The sequence below is a fragment of the Crocodylus siamensis genome, chromosome 2 (genome assembly GCF_052110815.1).
Source record: "Crocodylus siamensis isolate JL-2025a chromosome 2, ASM5211081v1, whole genome shotgun sequence".
In the NCBI taxonomy this organism is placed as follows: Eukaryota; Metazoa; Chordata; order Crocodylia; family Crocodylidae; genus Crocodylus; species Crocodylus siamensis.
Genome location: NC_143396.1, coordinates 175,870,893 through 175,892,167, shown reverse-complemented (window position 1 = coordinate 175,892,167; position 21,275 = coordinate 175,870,893). Strand labels below are relative to the sequence as shown.

Below are 21,275 nucleotides of genomic sequence, written 5' to 3'. Positions count from 1 at the left end.
GAATATTATCAATGTATGGGGTGAACAATGCAACTTCTTCCTACTTGCTTTTGTGTGCAGAACACCAGCAATAGAGAACTGCCAATTAACTCAGTGAGGCCAACATTCAAAGTGAGATTGAGAGCAGCCACAAAAGAAACAAATGCATAAGAAAACTTCAGTTCAGATGTTTCTGACTTCATTGTCATGACCCATCAATGTCAAGATGCCCTTGGGAACCATACAAATAACCATTAAGTTGCTCAGCAGGAAATATGGTCTTAGCCTTACAACTACATATGGATACAACTAGATAAGGAACATCTACTGACATCAAGCCAATAAAAGCTTACCTTTTTTAGGATTTTACCACCAAGCTGTGCCCGAATATTAATGTATTTAAACAGGATTCGGTCTACTGGACATGAGTTGGCATTCTGAAACAAAGAAAGAAAAACATTTTGTATCTGGGTTATAAAGCACAGTCCTCAACTAAATTGAAAAAAAAAAAAGTCTCTTCTTCCCTGCCATGTGATCAACATGGTGCCTGCCACAATAGCCAGAAGTCTCAACATTTACATTTTTTTTAATCCAGTTTCCTGGATCTCTCTCTTGGCTATGACAAGTTGCATCAAGAGCTGCCAGATAAAAATAGGGTTTTACACAAGAATGTACTAAAGGACCGAGTTATTTCTTCATCATTTTAAATGCATACCCACATAAAATTGTCAAAGTAGTATGATCCTTCTGCCAAATATTTTCTTTAAAGTCTGCATGTGTATTTAAGATATGCTGAAAAGATGAAAACTACTTAAACAACCAGGCAATGATCTGAAATGTTTAAAATGTTACCAAGTACATTTTTTTTTAAACATTCTGGATTACAACAACCTGAATCCAGTTAGTTTTGCTATCAGTTATCAAGTAGCTTATGCTAGCAGCTTTGGGTCGACGGTTGGGCTAGTCAGTATTCTTCTGGACTTTCCTTTGTTCAAATATCTGTATTACCCAAGGCACCAGCATGCAGGGCCTTATCCCACAGAAATTCCATTGAAATAAGACTTCTCTACAGAGCTGCAAGAAGATTAGGTCCTTATTTTGAATGAAAGACTCAAAATGTGTAAGAAATTATCTGCTCACCAAGCAGCAACCTGCATAAGAGACTTAGGATCAAAAGTCTCAGCTCAGCTGCCTAGGGAGAAGAAGTACTCTGTCATGTTGTAATAATGGACTGCTTAGGAATGGTACTCTTTTTGGCCTTTGCTGAAAAAAGAACAAAATGGGATGGGTGGGAAGGGGAAAAGAGCAACCCTCTGCAAAATATAATCCCTGACAAATAAAGCAGAAAACTTTTTGAAACATGTCAAGGGAGAAATCAGGTTTGAATATTCTACCTACAAGCTGACCTCTTTATCACAATTTCATAGCTGTCTATCAAGATAAAGCAACAGATTGTCCAGAAGAGAAAGAGTTGAGCTGTTTCACATTTGTTTTCTATATGAAAAAAGACTTACTTTAGACCACTCCACTATACAGTCTAAGCAGAAGTAATGGGCACAGCTCTCTGGAGTTCCAACTGCCTGACCTCTAAAGGTATTAAGGCAGATTGGACAGTTTTCACCATCTTCATCAGAGGAAACACTCCCTCCATTTGTCTGTGGTACTGCTTTCAAAGCACCTGTGGTTTCACCAACAGCAGTTTCCAATTCTTCTTCCTCAGCATAGTCATCCTCCTCTTCATCATCCTCATCATCTTGAAAACCAAGGAAGAAAAAAAAATGTTAAGTACATAGCGGGGTTTTTAAGAGAGAGACAAATACAAGACCCAAAAGGAGTCTGACTGTAGTTGGATTTTTTAAGGGGGAGAACCAGGGAGTGAAAGACAGGAAGATGGACACATGGAGACAACACACACACTCTGAATGCCACAAGCCAGTGATTTTTTCTTCCTAATTTTTAATGTCCCTCTACTTCAAAGAAGTGTTAGAGTCCTCAGAGGAAAAGGATGCTATTGATATCTCTTGGAAACTAGAGTTTTGACTAGTATCACAGCAAGTTAAAAAGACAGTCACCGGACAAGCAGCATATGTTTTCAATGATGGAAAAACAAAGGCAGACAGATCAGGTTGGCACCATGTCTGTCACAATTTTCCTAATGAACACTTCTTCTTTACAGGAGCTCCAAAGGGTCTAGAGCAGCAATTCTCAACCTTCTGGGACACTGACTCCACCCTAGTCACTCCAGCACCAACCCCAAGAACCATAGTTTTCTGAAGTGATTAGTGATTTTGGGTGTTCAGCTTGAGACTTCAAAATGCCCTCATTCATGTTAAGCATTCACCATCTCATGTTAAGCATTCACCATCTCAAAATAGTTGCGTCTCTTTAAGATTATTTTACGGGTGTCCAAAGACAACATCTAGTAATTCTATACTAGTATCTAGTATCTAGAATTATTTCTATTCTTGGCAAATAAAAATACATTTCTTTATTCAGAAGGGAAAGACAAAGCATAAGGTAAAGTCAGTCTTATAAAAAGTTCTCAATGCTTTTTTATGATATTGTTCCTGGCTACTTCGCCAGCACTCTCAAAAATATTTGGCTTTCCAGGAAATGAAACAGGGCTATCATGTTTTTGTATGGTATTTTTCACCATCAGGGGTGAGTATTTTAAAAGGACAATTAATAACATTTTGGGCATGCAGTTGTATTGTTCTAATTTGAGCACAAATAAACATCTTTAGATTGATTTGGAAAATACTGCTCCCTTTACAAAGAAGTTCAAGATGTGCTGAATACATAAATCCAATCTGAATCTACCCAAATGCCAAATGAACCCTGCAGTTTCAGAACCACACTAATCACCATGACCAGACTATATATACTTCTGTCATAATTACAACAATCTGTCTCTCTCAGTTCAGTTAACATATACTCTTTCCCCCTTCTCCCCAAGCAATATTAAAGTGTAAAAAGAAAACCAACCAAACCAAATAAAACAAAAAAACTCTAGAAAGACTTGAAGGAAAGTTACTGTAATGTATTTCAAGGTTGCTGCTTGTAATTGGTAAAATCAAAAGTTGACCTTATGACACTTCCATGGAACCATGGGCACAGAGAGGTACAACTCTTTTCATGTATGTTATTGTACCAGTTTAGCTAGTAGATTTGGTTGAAGCGTACTAGATACTGATTCTCCACGGCAAGGTGAAAACCCTGTCTTTGTTTATTTTGAGGTATTGGTTGGGCACAACAGCAGCAGACAACTGTTCACAGCAGGTCCACGTTCCAAAAACAGCTGCCAGCTCTGTTATCACATAACACTATTGCTTTGATTTTTAATTGTGTCTGTTCAAAATATGCTATACAATTCCTATACACAAGGACGTCAGTACACGTCTTGAAAGGCAGGAGTCTCTAAGGAGACAGACAAAGGGATGAGAAAAGAATCAAAACATACAAGAAAAGAGGATGATGCTAAAAGTAGCGGCACATGAGTTGTTACCACAAAAATATACTTGAAACAAAAAAATTCTATTAAATGAACCAATTTCCCTAAAAATCAAAACCAATATTTCAGTACTTCAGACTTGGCATTTTCAGGGCATCACCTGGATTTGCTTCAGCTGTTTATTTCACTATTATTGCCAAAATGATAAAAATATGATCAGCTGGTTGAGTTACTTCACTAATGGATGCGATACCAACATCTGCAGATCTTATTTTACCATTGCCTGTAAGAGAAATTCAAGTTCCCCAATAGTTTCTACTGGTGAATTACAATGTCAGGCACTCTTCTGCAACATCAGCATCTCAAATTTTGGATACATGTATACATGCACCCAAACTCAGGGCAGGGAGAGGGAGAAAAAAAGAAAATATTCTTATAGAGAATTGTATCTTCCTAAATGTCAGATAAAAAATTAAAAACTAAAGGAGGAAAACAGCCAAGCATCACAAAATATCTGAATACAGCAAGAACAAAAATGCAAGATGCTATGATAAAAATGTCAAAGAAGCCCATCTGTTTATGTAATCAGCTCAAGTCTATTTCTCATCAAAATGTTTCTTATATGCCAGCTGTAGTCTTCAAATTCAACTTATTTTCTCAATGTACCATACTCTCTCACCTATAACCTAAACCCCCCCCCCAAACAAACAGGTAAAAGTTGGAGTGTGCATTATATGCAAGGAAGTGTGGTAACAGCAGGCTCTACCAGTGGTGCTCAGAGAGCCCACTGGCCAGATCTGTCCTGTGGGGGTATCCAGAGATCTGGAAATTTGGTGTTGGGGACCAAGGCAACATTAACTGCCATGGCTCTGAGAGCCCGGCCCCTGTGAATAGTGTCAGGCCTCATCCAGAACACAAAGCTGGCAGCAGGCTTGGGAATAGGCTCATCTCCCTAGCTACTGCTCAGTTACTAACAGATGCTTTCCTTCATGCTGCCTTCAAAAACAAGGTGTATATTATATAAGGGGGTATGCTATATGCAAGAAAATACAGTATCAACCAGTCACAAGAGCAGCTACATATTTTTTGTACTCCTCCACTACAAAGTTACAACAAGTGCTGTAAATACTTAAAATATACACCTCACTGCTTCTTTCACAAGAAAAACAGTTTCAATTGTCCTCTTCCAGCCATCAGAAACATCTGAAGCCAACACGAGGTAAGCATTTTTAGCATTTACCTTCTAAATCTTCATCTTCACCTTCTTCCTCATCCTCCTCACCTCCATCTTCATCAGTGGCATCTTCCTCACTTCCTGTGTCTTCTTCCGAGTCTCCACTATTGCCATCATTGCTTTCTTTTAAAATGAAAGAAAAAGAAAACACACCTTAATTATACACAATCACAAAATATAGGCATACACTGCACAAAAAAAGCAGGCAGAATAGTCAAGCAGATGTCAAAATTCCTGTTAAGGAATGCTGGGTTTTTCACAGCATTTGTATTACCATTTGGTATCAAGCTGTCAACCTTGTGCTGCTCACAATTTAATTGACTAGCAGTAACAATAAAACCAAAAACAGAAGATGCAGAACCTAGGAGATGGAAAAGATGCTAGGCTTCCTTCCACAGCACAACTCTTTAGCTAATAAAAATGCAAGCAGAAAGAGGTTTCATTTACCTGCTTCACTAAGGAGCACCAGATTTGGCCTTTTGCCTTTGCCTAGCGAAGCATTCTTGTTTATCAGTTCATCCTGACTGTCATCATCCATTGCGGGACATTGGGAATTAACTCCCTGCAAGAAACAGGATTCCAGTTGTAACATAAGCACTAAGGAGTTGGACAGTACAAACAAGCACAACATTTTGCTTATCTCACAATGAAGAAAAAAAGAATCTGGTATGGCATATACATTACAAAGGATGTTTGGAACACAGCATATCATACTTTACACTCAGAGGATAAAATACAAGTCCCTCAAAAAGCATAATGTGTTTCAGTTTTGAGACATTATACGGAAGAAGATAACATTTATTTGCAAACATGTAGTTGTCACTCTCAGCCCTGACACCATCACAGGCTGGTCTTCTTGCTGAACAGAAGCATGAGAGCAGTTCTGGATACTAGCACAAGTCCTTAAATTATTTAATAGCCCACCTTACTTAGCAACTTATGCTTGAAAACTACTTTCCCCCTTTAGTTACTACTACTGCAAGATGGAAACAGATCTTAGAATGCCCACTGTCTTTAGCTGCATTTTGTGAAAAAGTGGCAAATATGAGGAAGAGTCAAAAATATGAAAAACTCTGTTTTCAATTCACTGTATAGATGACCCACAAAGAAACACTGTCTGTCAACTGAAATTCTAGATGCATAAAGTTAAAGGAATAAAGTTGTTTTTTTTCCTGAAGCATGGACTGCACTTCTGACTAACTTAGTTTCATTGTTTGGACTGATAAGCAAAGATTTCATAGATTTCATAGACATTAGGGCTGGAAGGGACCTCAGGAAATCATCGAGTCCAGCCCCGTGCCCAAAGGGCAGGAAGTCAGCTGGGGTCATAGGATCCCAGCAAGATAAGCATCCAATTTACTCTTGAAGGTGTTCAATGTAGGCGCTTGAACCACCTCCGCTGGCAGACTGTTCCAGACCTTGGGAGCTCGGACAGTAAAGAAATTCTTCCTTATGTCCAGCCTGAAACGGTCTTGCAGGAGTTTGTGACCGTTCGACCTCGTCATCCCTTGGGGCGCTCTGGTGAACAGACGTTCCCCCAGATCCTGGTGGTCACCCCTGATAAACTTATAGGTGGCCATCAGATCACCCCTGAGCCTGCGCTTTTCCAGGCTAAAGAGTCCCATGGCTCTCAGCCTGTCATTGAAAGATCTGTTTTCCTGACCTCTGATCACGCGCGTGGCTCTCCTCTGGACTCTCTCAAGCTTCTCCACATCCTTTTTGAATTGTGGAGCCCAAAACTGGACGCAGTACTCCAGCTGCGGCCTCACCAAGGCCGAGTACAAGGGGAGAATGACGTCCTGGGATTTGCATCTATGGATGCACGCCAGCATTTTGGTCGCTTTACTAGCTGCAGCATCGCATTGGAGGCTCATGTTCATCTTGTGGTCAATGATGACCCCCAAGTCTCTTTCTTCTGTAGTGCTAACCAACGTAGCACTGCCAAGCCTATAAGGGTGCTGCAGGTTTTTCCTCCCAAGGTGGAGAACCTTGCATTTTTCGGTGTTAAACACCATCAGGTTCTCGTCTGCCCATTTGCTGAGCTTGTCCAGGTCAGCCTGGATCACCCGCCTATCTTCTGGCGTGGATGCTTTGCCCCAAAGTTTGGTGTCATCGGCGAACTTGGCCAGTCCACTCCTGACTCCAATGTCCACATCGTTAATGAAGATGTTGAACAGGATGGGTCCCAGGACAGAGCCTTGAGGGACCCCACTGGTCACAGGGCACCATGATGAGTGACTGCCATCAATCACAACCCTCTGGGTCCGACCACGAAGCCAATTTCCCAGCCAGCGGATCGTGGTGGAGCCAAGGCCACAACTGGCCAGTTTGGCCAAGAGGTGATCATGGGATACACAACTGGGCAGTTTGGCCAAGAGGTGATCATGGAAAGAGCAAGTGGAAGGAAGAAAGTAGGTGTCTTTGACTGTATCAAGCCCCAGAGGGCAGCTTGTTTCCTTGGCTCTAAAAAGCAAATTCAAAATAGAAAACAAAATTCTGACTGCCAAAAGCACTGTGTATAGAGTTTACATACAGACTCTACATCTTACTGTATCCTTGGAAAAGAGCCCAATCTTGCTATATTGGTATGGAAATTCCAATTCTGAAGCTGAGCTCCATGCAAGGAGTAGTTTCAATATTGAAACAATCTCTGTATCTTGTCCAATGAAGAAGAAACTGGTAGAAGGATGCTGTGTTTAAAATGTTTTTTAAAAATCTCTCTTCTTTACAAAGCTCTAATAAAGGATGACAATCTCAAATCCCATGAGGTCTTAAAAAGAAAGAAAAAGGAGCAATGGTATACTGCACATCAACATAACTAAATTAACTGGGGGTTATGATAGGCTTCTAGTGAATTGATGAATGTTGACAATGCTCCATGATCCAAATTTATAACTAATGACAATCAAGCCACTGCTTTTACTCCATGTGCTACTATACAACCCAAACAATTAAAAACAAGGAGATCCATCAATGAAGTATGTTTACCCCACCTTCCTTATAGAAGCCTACATGTACAAGGATATTCCTTTTGTATCACAAATCCTATAAATTATCTTCAGAAAAGGGTTGCCAGAATTATTCTGTCAGTGCAATAATATGGATTTTGATTGGTTACCTGCCTCATCTCCACACAGTGTCCGACAGATATTAAATAACCTTAGTAACCTCACAACACTGTTTAGTTATTCAAGTGCTTTCAATGGGTCCCAGATTAAACATCTTCACTTAATGGCTTCCTTTTAGAACTGTATATTCTAACTCTGCAGTTAAGGCCCTGAAAAATGTAGGTTTCACTAAACCATAAGAGACCAGATTACAGGCAACATTAATGTTAAATGAAAAATGCCAAAAAACCCTCAACTGTGAGCCTGTTGATAGTCAAGTTCTCCACTGACTTCACTGGGAATCTTGCCTGAATACAGGATTAAGCATTTAGTTGATCTGTATCTGCTGACAGGAGTGTTTAAAGGACACTGAAAAACAACTGTGCTTTACAAGAAGCAGCAGTGCACTACTTCGACCCATTTCTGCAACATCTTTATAGATTGGGCTCTTTAGTGAGGCTTTCTGGCGCTTTTAGCTAAAGTTTATTCAACCAGCTATTTGATAAAAGTGCCAAAAATGCCTCGCTAAATCACCTGATCTATACAGATGTTGAGCAAGCCAGGTCCAATTAAGGCGCTATACAGTCTTTTGTTTCAAAGACTAGTCACAGTAAGAAGGGGAAACATGTTTTTACACATATCTACAGGGGCCAAAATACATCAAATGAAAAGTTCACTCTCCACAGAGAAAATGAGGAAAAGAACCAAAAAGCTCCATCAACCCCTACAACTCTACTTTCAATTAACAGAGCTGTACTTTAAACTCCTCTGATGTTATTGCATTATGAAAGTCACAGTAAATTAAAGCAAAGCCTTCTCTTCATTGAGTATCAATCTAATTTGAAATAAGAAATGAATCATTAATGGGGGGGGGTGCGCACATGCAACACCCCGAGTTCAAAGTAAAGCGCTGGGCGCTTTTTTTTTTTTTAATGTCTGTAAGCAGCCCTTATTTTTATATGGTTTCCATTATTAGTTTTTGCAGTTTCAGCAGTACATACAAATCAATAATTCCAAATAAGACACAGATACATGAAATATAAATTAAATACTACACAAATTTTATATGAGCACAACTTCACAGTTGTAAAGCAAGTCAGGAAATGTCAGGTCTAAGAGTCCTGCAGCAATGTTAGTTAGGTTATGTTGGCAGAGGTTAAATTTCCAATAAATCCTCCTCAATTATTTATAGTACCACTTCATGTTTAAAGTACTGCCATTTACACAAACCACAAGATAGGCAAGGTGAGCAATGTGGCCAAGTGCAGAATATTGTCTGAACCTCAGTGTCTGTACTTTTTAATCTATTTGAATACCTTGTCTTAATACTGCATTAACATAGTTTGTGTGCAGAGAGCTACCATCCACACTCTCTCTGTTGCATAATTCCTAGATGGTCACAGAGATTAAAGTAAATAAATGATGGTTAAAATGAAGTTTTAATCACAAGGTTAACTTCACCTTCTCCTCCCCCCCCGCCTTACAACATGACAGAGGAAGAACAGAGGGAGAAGCTAACAAATGAAGATTATTAGTAATAATCAGAAAAGGAGCAAATTGGAATAAGAGTCAAATAGTAGCTGATGAATTTTCTCAGACAGTCAAATAGCAATCTTTATGATTCCAGTTGTAGAACTATTTATTTATTTTTCTCGTCTAGAACAAAATGAGCAACAGTAATGCCTACTCCTGATAATATTTTTATTTGGTGCTCCTGTGAAAAGCATATATACAGCATAAAACAGCACAAATTGCAACAGCTACTCCAAAGTCCAAGCCAATATAACTGATGACATGATCACAACCAAGAGCAAATCCTGCATGTGCAGGATAGTCAGAACTCTCAGTTAAGTTAAAGATTAGTTTGAGTTCATAAGAAATACAAAAATCAAGCTGCCAAAACTACAAAGGTAACGCCGTATAGAATTTTGATCCAGAAGGGTATCTAGCATTTAGAAACAGAACAAGATGAGCTGAAGCTAAACCATTTTTGAGTTTTTAACAGAGCAGAACTAACAGGTCACAAAAAAACAAACAAACTCCTTCAAAAGTGATGTGGCAGTTGGCATGTGCTCAATCTGCTAATACATCAATACCTTTACATAACCCTTCTTTTGACCTCTACAAACCTTCAAATTCCTCAGGGCAGGACCTGTTTTTTAAAGGTGTGCAATACATACAACAAAGGTCAGGCTCTACTGTAAAATAAACAGCCCCAAGTCTTTAACCTTATTTTTTTTATACCAATAATGTAAAAACTGATGAAGTTTTAAACTATTTTAGTTAGAGGTGCACAGATACATTGGCCCGATGGCAGACTGGTATCAATACAAAGAAAATTTGCTGTATTGGAAATCAGCCCAATGGGGCCGATAAATGCTTATGCGCGCGAATGGGGCTGATAAACGCATGCATAGCCACAGCACAGCACGCAGGCAGCGAGGAACACAGCCAGGCAACATGGGGAGCTGCTTCCAGCTGGTAAGTCCATTGTGGCAGAAGGGGAGCGGGGAGAGAAGCGGTGTGGGGGGGCAAATCAACGCCACCCGTCGCCCCCTCTCTGGTGAGGAAAGGGGCAGGAGCAGGTGCTGGACAAAGCCACAGCTTATGGGGGGGAAGGGGGGCCAGCTCCCACTGCTGTACATACCCCAGGATGGCGGGGGGGTGCCCCCAGATCTGCAAAGGGCAGGGCAGGGCGAGCTGCAGCCACAGGCTGAGCAGTGGTCTTCTTGACAGGGGCTGGGCTCAGAGGGAGCACCAGCAGTCCTGGGAGGGGGGTGCAGCCACCCCAAATTTTGTTGTTGTCCTGCTTTCAGCACTGCTGCCACATACCTGCCCAGTGCTCGGAGCTCAGCTAGACGAAATTTGGGGCATCTACAGCCCCTCCCACTGTCGCCGGTGCCCACTCTGAGCCCAGCACCTGCCAAGAAGAGCCCTGTACAGCCCAGCTCCAGCTCACCCCCCCCCCCCCAAACATGGCCATCTTTGTCCCATGCCTGCCCTGCCTCAGCTATGCAGCACCTGCCCCCTCCCTCACTGCGGGGCGCATTGATCTGCTCCCCACTCCCCTTCCACCACAATGGACTTATCAGCTGGAGGCAGCTGTATTGGAAATCAGATCACATCAACTGATATGCCTCCTTAAATACCAGCTATCGGTATCAGTCACCAAAATCTCTATCGGTGCACCCCTAATTTTAGCCAAACTGAAACAAAGCTTTTAACTGCTTTTTTGACTAATTCTGCTTGCAAAAGATATTTTTAAAGCAAAAAAAATGAAATGTTTAATAAGCTTTTGTTTACTGGAATACTATAACATAAGTAGGTCTTTAAAAATAGCTTATATTTTGATACTCGGCTATTATAATTGTATATTTGAAGCCACCAGGAATAAGGAATTAGAAAGTTTCTAACCAGCTGAGAAGTGAGTCTCTGGAACAACTTCCTGGAACACAAGAGTATGGGGAGCCAAAACCCTACTCTGATTTAAGACAATGCTTGATCACTCTATCAAAGGGGTATGAAGTAGTTATCCATGATAGCAGGAAACTAAACTGAACTCATTAATGCAGGAGCTCCCTCGAGATCTCATGTTCTAACACTCAGCCTACTGTGCTGTCATTGACTTACTGTTGAAAAATGTGCAGATTTTAGTTGTTTCCTTTTTTTATTGAAAGGTGCAAGGCATTTATTTTAATCTATTAATACTAAAGTTCATATAAACTTGCAAACCAAGAGAACAGGAGCAGGAATTTCTCCCGATCAGTTCTGAACACTAGCTTCGTTTTGTTGGGCAGATTGCATGCCAAAGAACATCTAGAACTAAACTAAAAATCACTGAAGATTCAACAAGTTAATTTCCATGCCTCACTGACCAGAAAGCATCTATTTTTATTTGAGTTTTATGCCACTGAAGCTCTGCTCTGCCCACTCAAGAAACTATGTCAAACATCAGCAAATGAGTGAATAAGATTGAAGTTTCAGATGCCGCAACAAATAAATATACATAAAAGGTGCCAAGATAGAAACTGTACAGTGGCAATGTGTAGGGGGTACATGTGCACCCTCAGAGTGCTGGTGCACCCTCTCACTGGCTGTGTTTGCCACTTAGGCAATGGGCAGAGGGGGGCGGGCAGGCAGGAATGCAGGTGCCCTCCCTGCAATCACTGGCTGATTGCTGCAGCTGCTTCCGGGAGGATCACCTGCGGGGTACCCCCCCACAGTCAGTGGGACTAATTGCAGGGGGGTGGGGCACATTCCCTCCCTGACTAAGGCAGCACCAGTTGCCCATGAAACTGTACAACCTTAAGACAAAGTCTGGAGACACGGAATTTAGCAAATGACAACTACCAAGATATTCTGAACGTAAACTGAAAAAAAGTCGTAAATAGCCTTAAAAAGACCATAAACTCAGAAATGCACCAATTTGGGTTAGCAAGATAAGTGATACCTATTCTTCAGTTTGTTGTATGTACTGCCTGTATTATATATACTGACAGAGCACACACCGTAACTTGGAAAAACAGCAATAAAACTAACTTTCATTTTTTCCCCCATTTAAAATATTTATTCTCTCCAGATTATAAACATTAACTTTTACATTATTCATACTAGGACTGCCTGGTCAGAGTCTTTACAATAATTGGAAAAAACATCTAACCAATGGCAAACAACAACTAAATCAGCATTTTCAAAATCCCAGGATCCACTGCCACAAGGTATGTCCAAAAATCAGGAGCTGCAGACTATTTCAAATCCATAGTGGACTAAATAGGCCTTGAAAGACAGGAGTCACTGGGCAGGCTTTTAGCATGACAAAACTTGACACCAAGGGACTTGGTTGACCAGACTGTTTTCCCTGAATTAATTGCCCAAGATGTCATTTCTAAACTAAAAATCATAGAAAAGTAGGACTGTGAGAGACCTGAAAAAGTCAGAAGAGTTCCAGCCTGCAAAAGGGTTGCTTTGGGCTGGGGGATGCAAAAGGAAGGCGATCAGGCAGGGGGCACCATGTGCATCTATGCACGCACACATACATATGGCAGTCAGGCAGGGTAGGGAGCAGTTCCCTGTAAGTAAGTCTGTGGGGCGGGGGGCATAAACAATGCATGGGGGAGGCAGGGGAGGGCACAGGCAACGTGTTGGAGGGTAGGGAGGGAATATGCCCCCCCCCCCCCCCCCCAGATTTGTGCATCCACAGTGGGGCTGCAGCTTGGCTGGACTGGCATGGGCAGGAGCTGCCTCTGTGGCCCAGGAGATAGGTCCCAGAGTCAGAACGCAGAGTGGAGCAGCAAGACATGTTGCTGCCGTTGTCACCGCCATGGGCCCTGCACCAGCCATGGTGCCAGCAGCATGAGGAGTAATGAACCGGGGGGGGGGGGGGGTGTTCACATTGCCCTCACATCTTCCCATCACAACCCACTTTTGCACCAGGCTACGGCTCTACCTTATGCCATGGCCTGGTGGCAGCATCCACCCCACCCCCCGCTCCCCTCAGGCTGCGGCTCTACCTCAGAAGGGAGGTAGGATGGTGGGCAGCACAGGCGGCCTGAGGGAAGTGGTGACAGCTGGGCCATGGTGGCAGGGTAGAGCTGCTGTCCTCCACCCCCGGTTCCCAGGTTGGGAGTGAGGGGTACCAGCAGGACTAGGGGTATGGGAGGCTGTGGGTAGGGAGTAAGGAGCACCAACAGGGCCCAGGGGCTGTTTTCTACTTAAACTATTTACTGGGTCAGGACTGGCCATCAAGGTTTACAAATGGTTCCTGGTACAAAAGAGGTTGAGAAACATGAACATAGCTAACACCTTACTAAAGGCAGTTCAGACAGGGATGATTCCATCTTAGATGAGTGCTTTTCCCTGACCTGCATTTTAAAAATGTCCAAGGAAAGGGATTCCACTAACTCTCTAAATAATCTGTTCCAACAATTAACCACACCCAAACTGGCAGTCATTCCCAACAGGCTTTTCTATCATCCAGACAGCCAGCATTAGTATCCAATTAAGTCTCCTTTGCTGCAATTTATTCATTAGATATATATATGCTACCCTTCTCAACAAAGGCTCAGCACATCAAAGCAAAAAAGCTTACAAAACAAATGAGCAAGAGCACAAAGCCAGATCAACACAGCTTATAAAAGCCAAAAGAGTATTAAAGTACAGTTGTTCTTCACCTGCAGAACAGTTGTTCACCAGGGCTCCCCAAGGAATAACAAGGTCTAACGGCTACAAACTTCTGGAAGGCTGATTTAGATCAGACATAAGGAAACACTTCTTTATGGTCCGAGTGTCCAGGGTCTGGACCAGACTCCCCTCAGAGGTGGTGCAAGCACCTACTCATTCAAATAGCATTTGGATGCCTATCTTGCAGGGGTCATTTGACCCCAGCAGACTTCCTGCCTATGGGGGGCTGGACTCGGTTTTGCGAGATCTCTTCCAGTCCCTAATGGCTATGAATCTATGAAAATAATTTAAGTAGCAAAAACCCCCGAGAGATCAGTCCACCACCATCCTCTTTCCAACAACCCTTTCAGTATATGAAATTTACCAATCCCCTCTCAGTCTTCTCTTATCCAGACTAAATAATCCCAGTTCTTCTAACTCTTCCAGACCTTTAATAATTTCTGTTGGACTCATTCCAATTTGACCACATGTTTCCTGGAGTACTACTGCATCTGGTTTTGAGCACAGCACTTCAAAAGGAGTTTCACCAGTGCTGAACAGAGTGGAAAAATCACTGCCCTCGACTTGCAGATGATGTTTCTGTTAATACAGCCCAGTAACTCCCACTATTCTACCACATATTAGATGCTCTAATAAACTGGATGAACCAACCAAACACTCAAAGCTCAAAGGGATAAAGAAAGCTAAAGAAAATCAGAAAGCTGCAAAGAAGGCTTTAACTCAGACAGGGTCAGAGTGTGGCAAAGTGGAGATATATAGTTTCCTAACTAGGTGAGTTTCTGACCTACTTTTCACTAGCAACCCACTGACTGTTCTCATGTGAAAGAGCAAAAAAAAATTAAAATCCAGAGCTCCCTGTTGTGGAGCATTAGCAAGTTAGTATATTGGAACCAATACTAGGATTCTTCTTTCATGCCTGCACGGTTCAACCAGTATCCAGACACTAGCCCAGACAGTACGGGTACTATACGTCCAGGTTTTCCCAGACATGTCTTCTTTTTTAGCCCCCCTCTCCCCCCGTGCTGTGTCCAGGAAGGTTTTTAAAGTAAGAGCCAAATGTCCGTTTTTTTGCTGCTCCTCTTCTCTCCCGGGCAGGCTGCTTGGGGATTGGCTGTTGGGGGTCATGTGCTCCCCACATAGGCTCTGGCAAGATAGCAAGGAGAGAGCAGGAGCAAAATGTGGGAGCTGCTTGGGCAGCAAAGCTAGGGGGCAGGGGTCTGTGGGTCAGGAGTGAGGGGCACCACCAAGGCTGGCGGGGGGGGCGGATGATATAGATCAGGAGTGAGGGGCACAGGGGATGGGACAGGTGACTGTGGGTTGGGTGTGCAGGGCACTGGCAGCATGAGAGGGCTGTGGGTAGGGAGTGAGGGGCACCAGCAAGGGGTGAGGGACAGGTTACTGCTGTTTGGGAGCGAGAGGTATTGGCAGGGCTTGGGGGTATGGTTTGTCAATGAAGGGCAACAGACTAGGCAGGGCAGGGCATCGGCATGTCACTGCTGCCCCCCGCCCCCAATCATATTCCCCCTACCCCTCCCTTCCCCAGACAGATGCCCATTTTTTGGGGCCTGGAAATATGGTAACCTTGCCAGACAGACACACTCTCAGAATGAAGGTTCCAAGTCTGGCATGTTTTCCAGGATGTTGGATCTTACAGTCCAAGTGCCCTAGTCCTGAAAAGCAGTGCGCATCCCCACAGACTCCCCATAGCTTACACATGCACACCAGCATTCCACCTTTGTAGCTAACTGAGCTTTTTGTTTAACTGTCAGAAAGGCCACAGAGGATTGAACAGAGAATTCACAAAGGTACTTTTAAATCCTGCACGCGTTCCTCAGGGAGAAGGTGCAAGAGATATACGGCTCTATGGAAAAACAAACACCAGTGCACAAGACTCTTTTGCTTCCTCACCGTCCTCAGAATCTTTTGGGTCCTCTCAAGAGTTCAGGATTCTTCCAGCACCCCTCCTCTTTCTGCTTAGCGTTCTTTTTTACTTTCAATCTCCACTTGCTACAGATATTCTCCTTTTAAGAGCAGGCTTTTTCACATCTGCACGCTTCCCATCCTTCCTATTACTCTATACACAGGGACAACAAACAATGAGTCAGTTGTGCCAACCACTGGACAAATAAAATACACACACACATATACAACAGCAAAACAGTTTTGACATCAAGACCTGTCAAGTTTGTCAGTGTTAGGCTGACTACTGCCTGCAAGTATGTAAAACCATGCAAAACTAACCATTTTTCTGCATCAGAGTCCCTACTATAGTGCTGCCAGCAAAGCTCCCTACCTAAGCAGAGACTTGTCTTACCCAACAAAGTTTTTCCAGTGCAGCTTAAAACACAACCACAATGATAGCTCCTGTGGTAGCAGAACCTGTCTATCTGCCAGGCAAGTTACACTATCGCTGCCAAATGGAGCAAGGCTGCTACTCCATCCTGCAGCCAACAGGTGTACATAGACACTCTCACACACACTGCTGCTGAACAGAGTGGCAGCCAGCTGGAGCCTCCCCAGAGAATTTCATGCTTCACCAGCACAGCTGCAGGGGGGAAGAGGTGCTGAGCTATCAACAGCACATGGGTGTGCGCAGACTCTGGCAGCATAGCAACAGTGACTGCACCCTGCTGTTAGAAGTTCTAGCAGCAGATGCACATAAATGTAGGTGTACCCTGGCCAGAAGAGTTATTCTTCCAGCACAGCTACACTACCTTCCAGAACAATAGATGCTAAGTCAGCAAATGCCTCTTTTGCCAGCATAGCTGTATCCATACCAGAAGTTTTGCCAGTACTGCTATATCAGCTAGGCAGTGCAGTCTTTTCACACCTCTAGGGACATACCTATGCTTGAATAACTCTGTAGTGTAGCTGAAACCTGGGTTAGCTCTTAGCACCAGTGTAGCAGACTTCAAAATAGTCAATAGATGAAGATACATATAATAAACAAATCTCCCACACTTCACACAAGAGTCCATGGATAATATTTAGCAACTGAAGTTTTAAATGTGTCATCTTAAGTCACTAGGACATCAATACTTTCTCTTTGGTGTTTAGCCACACCACATTAAAATAAAATTCTGAAAGCACTATTGGGTCACCCAAGTGTCCATCTAGCCCTGTAGCCCATGTCCAACAATGGCTGGTGTGCTCTGATCACAGTCCTCCTCTTAGAGCACTAGTTATGAACCTCTGACCCCCTCCCCCACACTTCTTTCCCCAGTTATTTCTTTCCAAGGAATTAATTGTTATGCATCAGTTGCCTCCCTAAGCAAGGGAAGCTCGTAGCTATTTTAGTGAGCATAGGGCCACTGTTACCTCACTGCATAAAAAACAGGCCTGCCTTGTGTGCTTTGCTGCATGCCCTCCCCCTTCAGACCACTTGTTATGAACCTATGAAGTCAATGCCCATCCCTGTTTTCTCATTAGCCATCCCCAGTACTGTTATTATGCACTCACTTCCGCCCCTAACTAAGGAAGGTGCAGAGGTTTATTTTCCCCTCCTGCTCCCCCAGCTACAGAAAGGATGTGCACAGACTGGAAAGAGTCCAGCAGAGGGCAGCAAAAATGGTTAAGGGACAGGCACATAACTGCTGAGGAGCAGCTGAGGGAACTGGTCTGATTTAATCTACAGAAGAGAAGACGGAGGGGGGATTTAATAGCAGCCACCAACTACCTGAAGGGTGGTTCCAAAGAGGATGGAGATAGACTGTTCTCAGTGGTGGCAGATGACAGAACAAGAAGCAACGGTCTCACGTTGTAGCAAGAGAGGCTTACATTGGATATAAGGAAAAACTCTCTCAGGAGGAGGATAGTAAAGGACTAAAACAGGTTACCCAGAGAGACTGTAAACTTTACATCGTTGGAGGGTCTTAAGACCCAGGTAGACAAAGCCTTGGCTAGCATGGTCTTGTTGGGGACGGTCCTGCTCGGAGCAGGTAGTTGGAAAAGATGACTTCCTGAGGTCCCTTCCAACCCCAGTTTTCTATGATTCTATAGTTTTGTTAGTTGGCTTTGACCCAGCATCCCCCACTGGCACATAAAACAGGCCCATCTCTAACAGCAACAAACAGCAGCCGTTTCAGAGGCAGCACAGCAGGAACAAAGAGCAGCACATGCCCTATTACAGTCACGCCTGTTGCAAGCCTGAGGATGCCTGGAGCCTGAGGCCATGACCTTGGCTGTGAAGTTCCATAACCCCACCACAGACCCAGCCTCCAAACACCTGGCCCCTCATCAGGGAACTAAACCTTTGCTCTGGGTGATACTGCTAGCCTCTGCATGGCAGCGCCTTTTACACCTCGCCTTAAAAACAAAAAAAGAAGGACCTTGCTTGGTTTCTTTTAAGCCAGCTGCTTGGCGACTTTTCCCTTGGGCCCCTGCCACCTTGCCTGGGCTGGACAGATCATTGCAAACAATGAGGGGACCTCAGGAAGGCACCAAGGCCAGCCCCCTGTTCACAGCAGGACTGTCCCCAACTATATCTTCTCAGCCAAGGCTTTGTCAGTACTGCCAGGTACACAATAATTATCGCATCTGTACAATCATTTCAACTCTTGTATGATGTAGAATAGATAATACTAAAAGCGTTCAAAATGTACGATTTTTTTTTGTGTCATTAAATTTCGGAAAAATGTGCTGGGCTCCTTTGACCCCTTCTGTTTTTCTGTGCAGGTTATGCTGAGCCTTCACAGCTTTGCACCTCAGCCCATCTTGGAGGTGCCAGGCAGTGTGGGCGTGAGCCAGGCTTGTTATGAGAAAATAAATGTGCATGTGTGTTTATATATGTACATGTGCATCTATGTATTCTCCCAAAGCAGCAGGGGAAACAGCATTGTGCTGGTGGGTTGTTTCCACTGCCTGTCCAGCACACAGGGTCTAGCCCTTGCCAGGCTCCCTGTCAGATCTACTAGATCTTTGTTTCCCCTCCTTGAAAACCCGCCAGGGATCCATCACACTTGGGCCCGATCCCTTCTTCCTCTGTCCCCAGTCACCACAGCTGCTTTCCCACAGCTTGAGGAGTTACTTAAGATGGAGATGACTTATTTGCACACTTTTTTTTTCACTGTAAGAGAGTTTTTCAGAAAACACAATAATTTTCAGCTCCCAATACAATTATTTCATATTGAAGACTTGGCAAAACTGGGCTTTGTCTACCTGGGGCTTGAAAACGGGGCAGGGGAGGGGGGGGGAACGACACCAGCCAGCTACAGGAGGGAGAGACAGCCGTTCTAGGTCTGCTTCTCCCTCTCCACGCAAGAGGTAAAGAGTACACATGAAAGGAAGGCAGAAAACTAGCATCCGAGAGAGAAAAAATAAAAAGTTTAAAAAAACAAAAATAAAATAAAAAATAAAAGATAAAAATCAAATAGAAACATTAAAATAATAATAATGAAAAAAAGACAGCCGGGACGTGGCTCGGAGCCGGGGCGAGTGGAGCTCCCTGGTCCCACCCGCCCCCCCGCCAGGCGCTTCGCTAGCCCATAATAGGCGGTTGGTTGCCATGTCAACCGACGCGGCCCAAGCGCTGTGGCGGGCGGGAGCCGGGGTCGCTCCGAATGCGCCCCCCCCGGCGAGTGACGTCAGGAAGGCCGGCGGCGGCGGCAGCCGGGCTCCGGGGGGGAGAGACCCCCACGCAAGGCCTCGGGGTAATAAGGAACGCTGGCGACTCACCTCAGTGGGAGACAGGCCCGGCCGCCGCCGCTCACATACCGCGGAGCCGTGAGGAGTGGAGGGGAGACAGGGCCTAGACCGGGACACCGCCGGGGGGGAACCGGACACCGCTGGGATCCTCACCCGGAAGTGGACGCACAGAACTTCCGGGTCACGTGGCTCTTTCCCCTCCCCGCGCGGGACGGGCCGCGAGAGCCGGGCTGGAACCATTCAGTCTAGGAATGCGGGGGGCACCAGAATTTGGGCTGCACCATTCGTTGCTAGTAGGGGGGAGGAAGGCAAGCTAATGGGGACTGAACGATTGGGAGAGAAGGGCCAGTGTGCTGAACCATTGGTGGCTTTAAGGGGGGCGTGATTGTGATTGCACCACCTTGGGCTCCTGACTAGGGGTGGTGGACATGTAGAAGTTACCTATATCACACAATTAATTGAGACAGGCCATGCGTGCTACTGCTAAGTAGCTATTGCACAATGAAGGGGTGAGCCATGCAATACATTTAGGCCAGCCAGGAGCAGGAGCAGGCTGCTGATGCTGGGAAAGGAGATGTCAGGTGCTGTTGCCACCAAAAATGGGGTTAAGCCTTTCCCTGGCTCTGCAGGTGCCGCTGAATTCAGGGCTCTGGACCTTTGGTCACCACAGGGCCAGGGAAGCGTTAACGTGGCTCTTGGCAATGGCGCTTCAAGCCATTCTGTTCAGGTCTCAGGGTGCAGAGTCTGTATGGGGTGCTCCTCTGGAGGGTGGGGATCACAGGAGCACTTTAGGAAGGGCAGGGCATAACTGGTACCGGACCAGAAAAGGTTGACTGCTGCTGGTCCACAGGCACCTCTTAACTGTTTGCTGGGCAGAAGCAGTCCCCTGCTCAGCAGGGGTGTAGGAGGCCCCGTCCAGGGATGTGGCAGGGGTCCCGCTGCTGTGCACACCCTGGTGGAGGCCCAGAGGGCATGTGCTCTCCTGATCTGTGCATGGCACAGAGGCTGCTGCTGCTGCCAGTTGGGCTGTGCTCGCTGCTCCCTTCAGATTCATGCGACGCCATGTGCATCCCGCTGCTGGGCAGGCAGGGGGCACAGCTCAGCCCAGCAGCAGCAGGCAAGTGGCATCATGCCACTCCCAGGGCAGCTGCAGTATCGTGTGGAGCCCAGCCCATAGCAGCAGCCGCCTCCATCCTACACACAGTTTGGGAGGCACATGCCCCCCAGGCCTTTGCCCAAGTATACACAGCAGCAGGAGCCTCCCTGTGACACTGGGCAAGCAACCCGTGCTCCTATTGTTCCACCACCCAGCCTGGCCAGGGCCCCATTCACCCCAGCCCCTGGCCCTGCCTGTGCCCCATTCCCTCACCGCGGAGGCCTCAAGCTGCCCACCCCCAGCCCCTTCCCCTTCACAGAATCGACTGGTACTTACCTGCTGTGCTGGGCAGCCCGTGATCCACGCACTGGGCTGCGATCCTGGCTGCATGCGCACCCCTCCTCACCTCTTGCAGCTGCCCAGAGCCCAGGGCCAGGCTGCCTCGCGGCCCTACCCACTGTCCTGCGTTTGGGAGTGTTGAGCCCCATTAGCCCCAGCCTTCCATCACCTATGCCAGGGCAGCACAGCCTCAGCTGGCAGGGGGCTGCAGGGGTCAGCCTGACAGCCAGGGGCTGCTCCGACCTT

The 21,275-nt window shown here is 45.1% G+C and overlaps 1 protein-coding gene across 2 annotated transcripts in view; it reads right to left on the bottom strand.

Moving 5' to 3' along the window:
• The window catches only part of PHRF1 (PHD and ring finger domains 1), a 46,506-nt gene extending 26,739 nt beyond the window's left edge, over positions 1-19,767 (bottom strand). Inside the window, exons 1-6 of one of the 2 annotated variants that reach the window (XM_090032386.1) lie at positions 19,625-19,767; positions 15,860-16,025; positions 5,112-5,226; positions 4,671-4,787; positions 1,494-1,732; positions 333-416 (exon numbers count right to left, since the gene is read on the bottom strand). In XM_090032386.1, the coding sequence (XP_089888512.1) occupies positions 333-416; positions 1,494-1,732; positions 4,671-4,787; positions 5,112-5,202 (531 nt within the window). In that variant the 5' untranslated portion in view covers positions 5,203-5,226; positions 15,860-16,025; positions 19,625-19,767. The remainder of the gene's footprint in view (positions 1-332; positions 417-1,493; positions 1,733-4,670; positions 4,788-5,111; positions 5,227-15,859; positions 16,026-19,624) is intronic. The other variant, XM_090032387.1, reaches the window with a different exon arrangement.
• Positions 19,768-21,275: the final 1,508 nt, after the last annotated feature.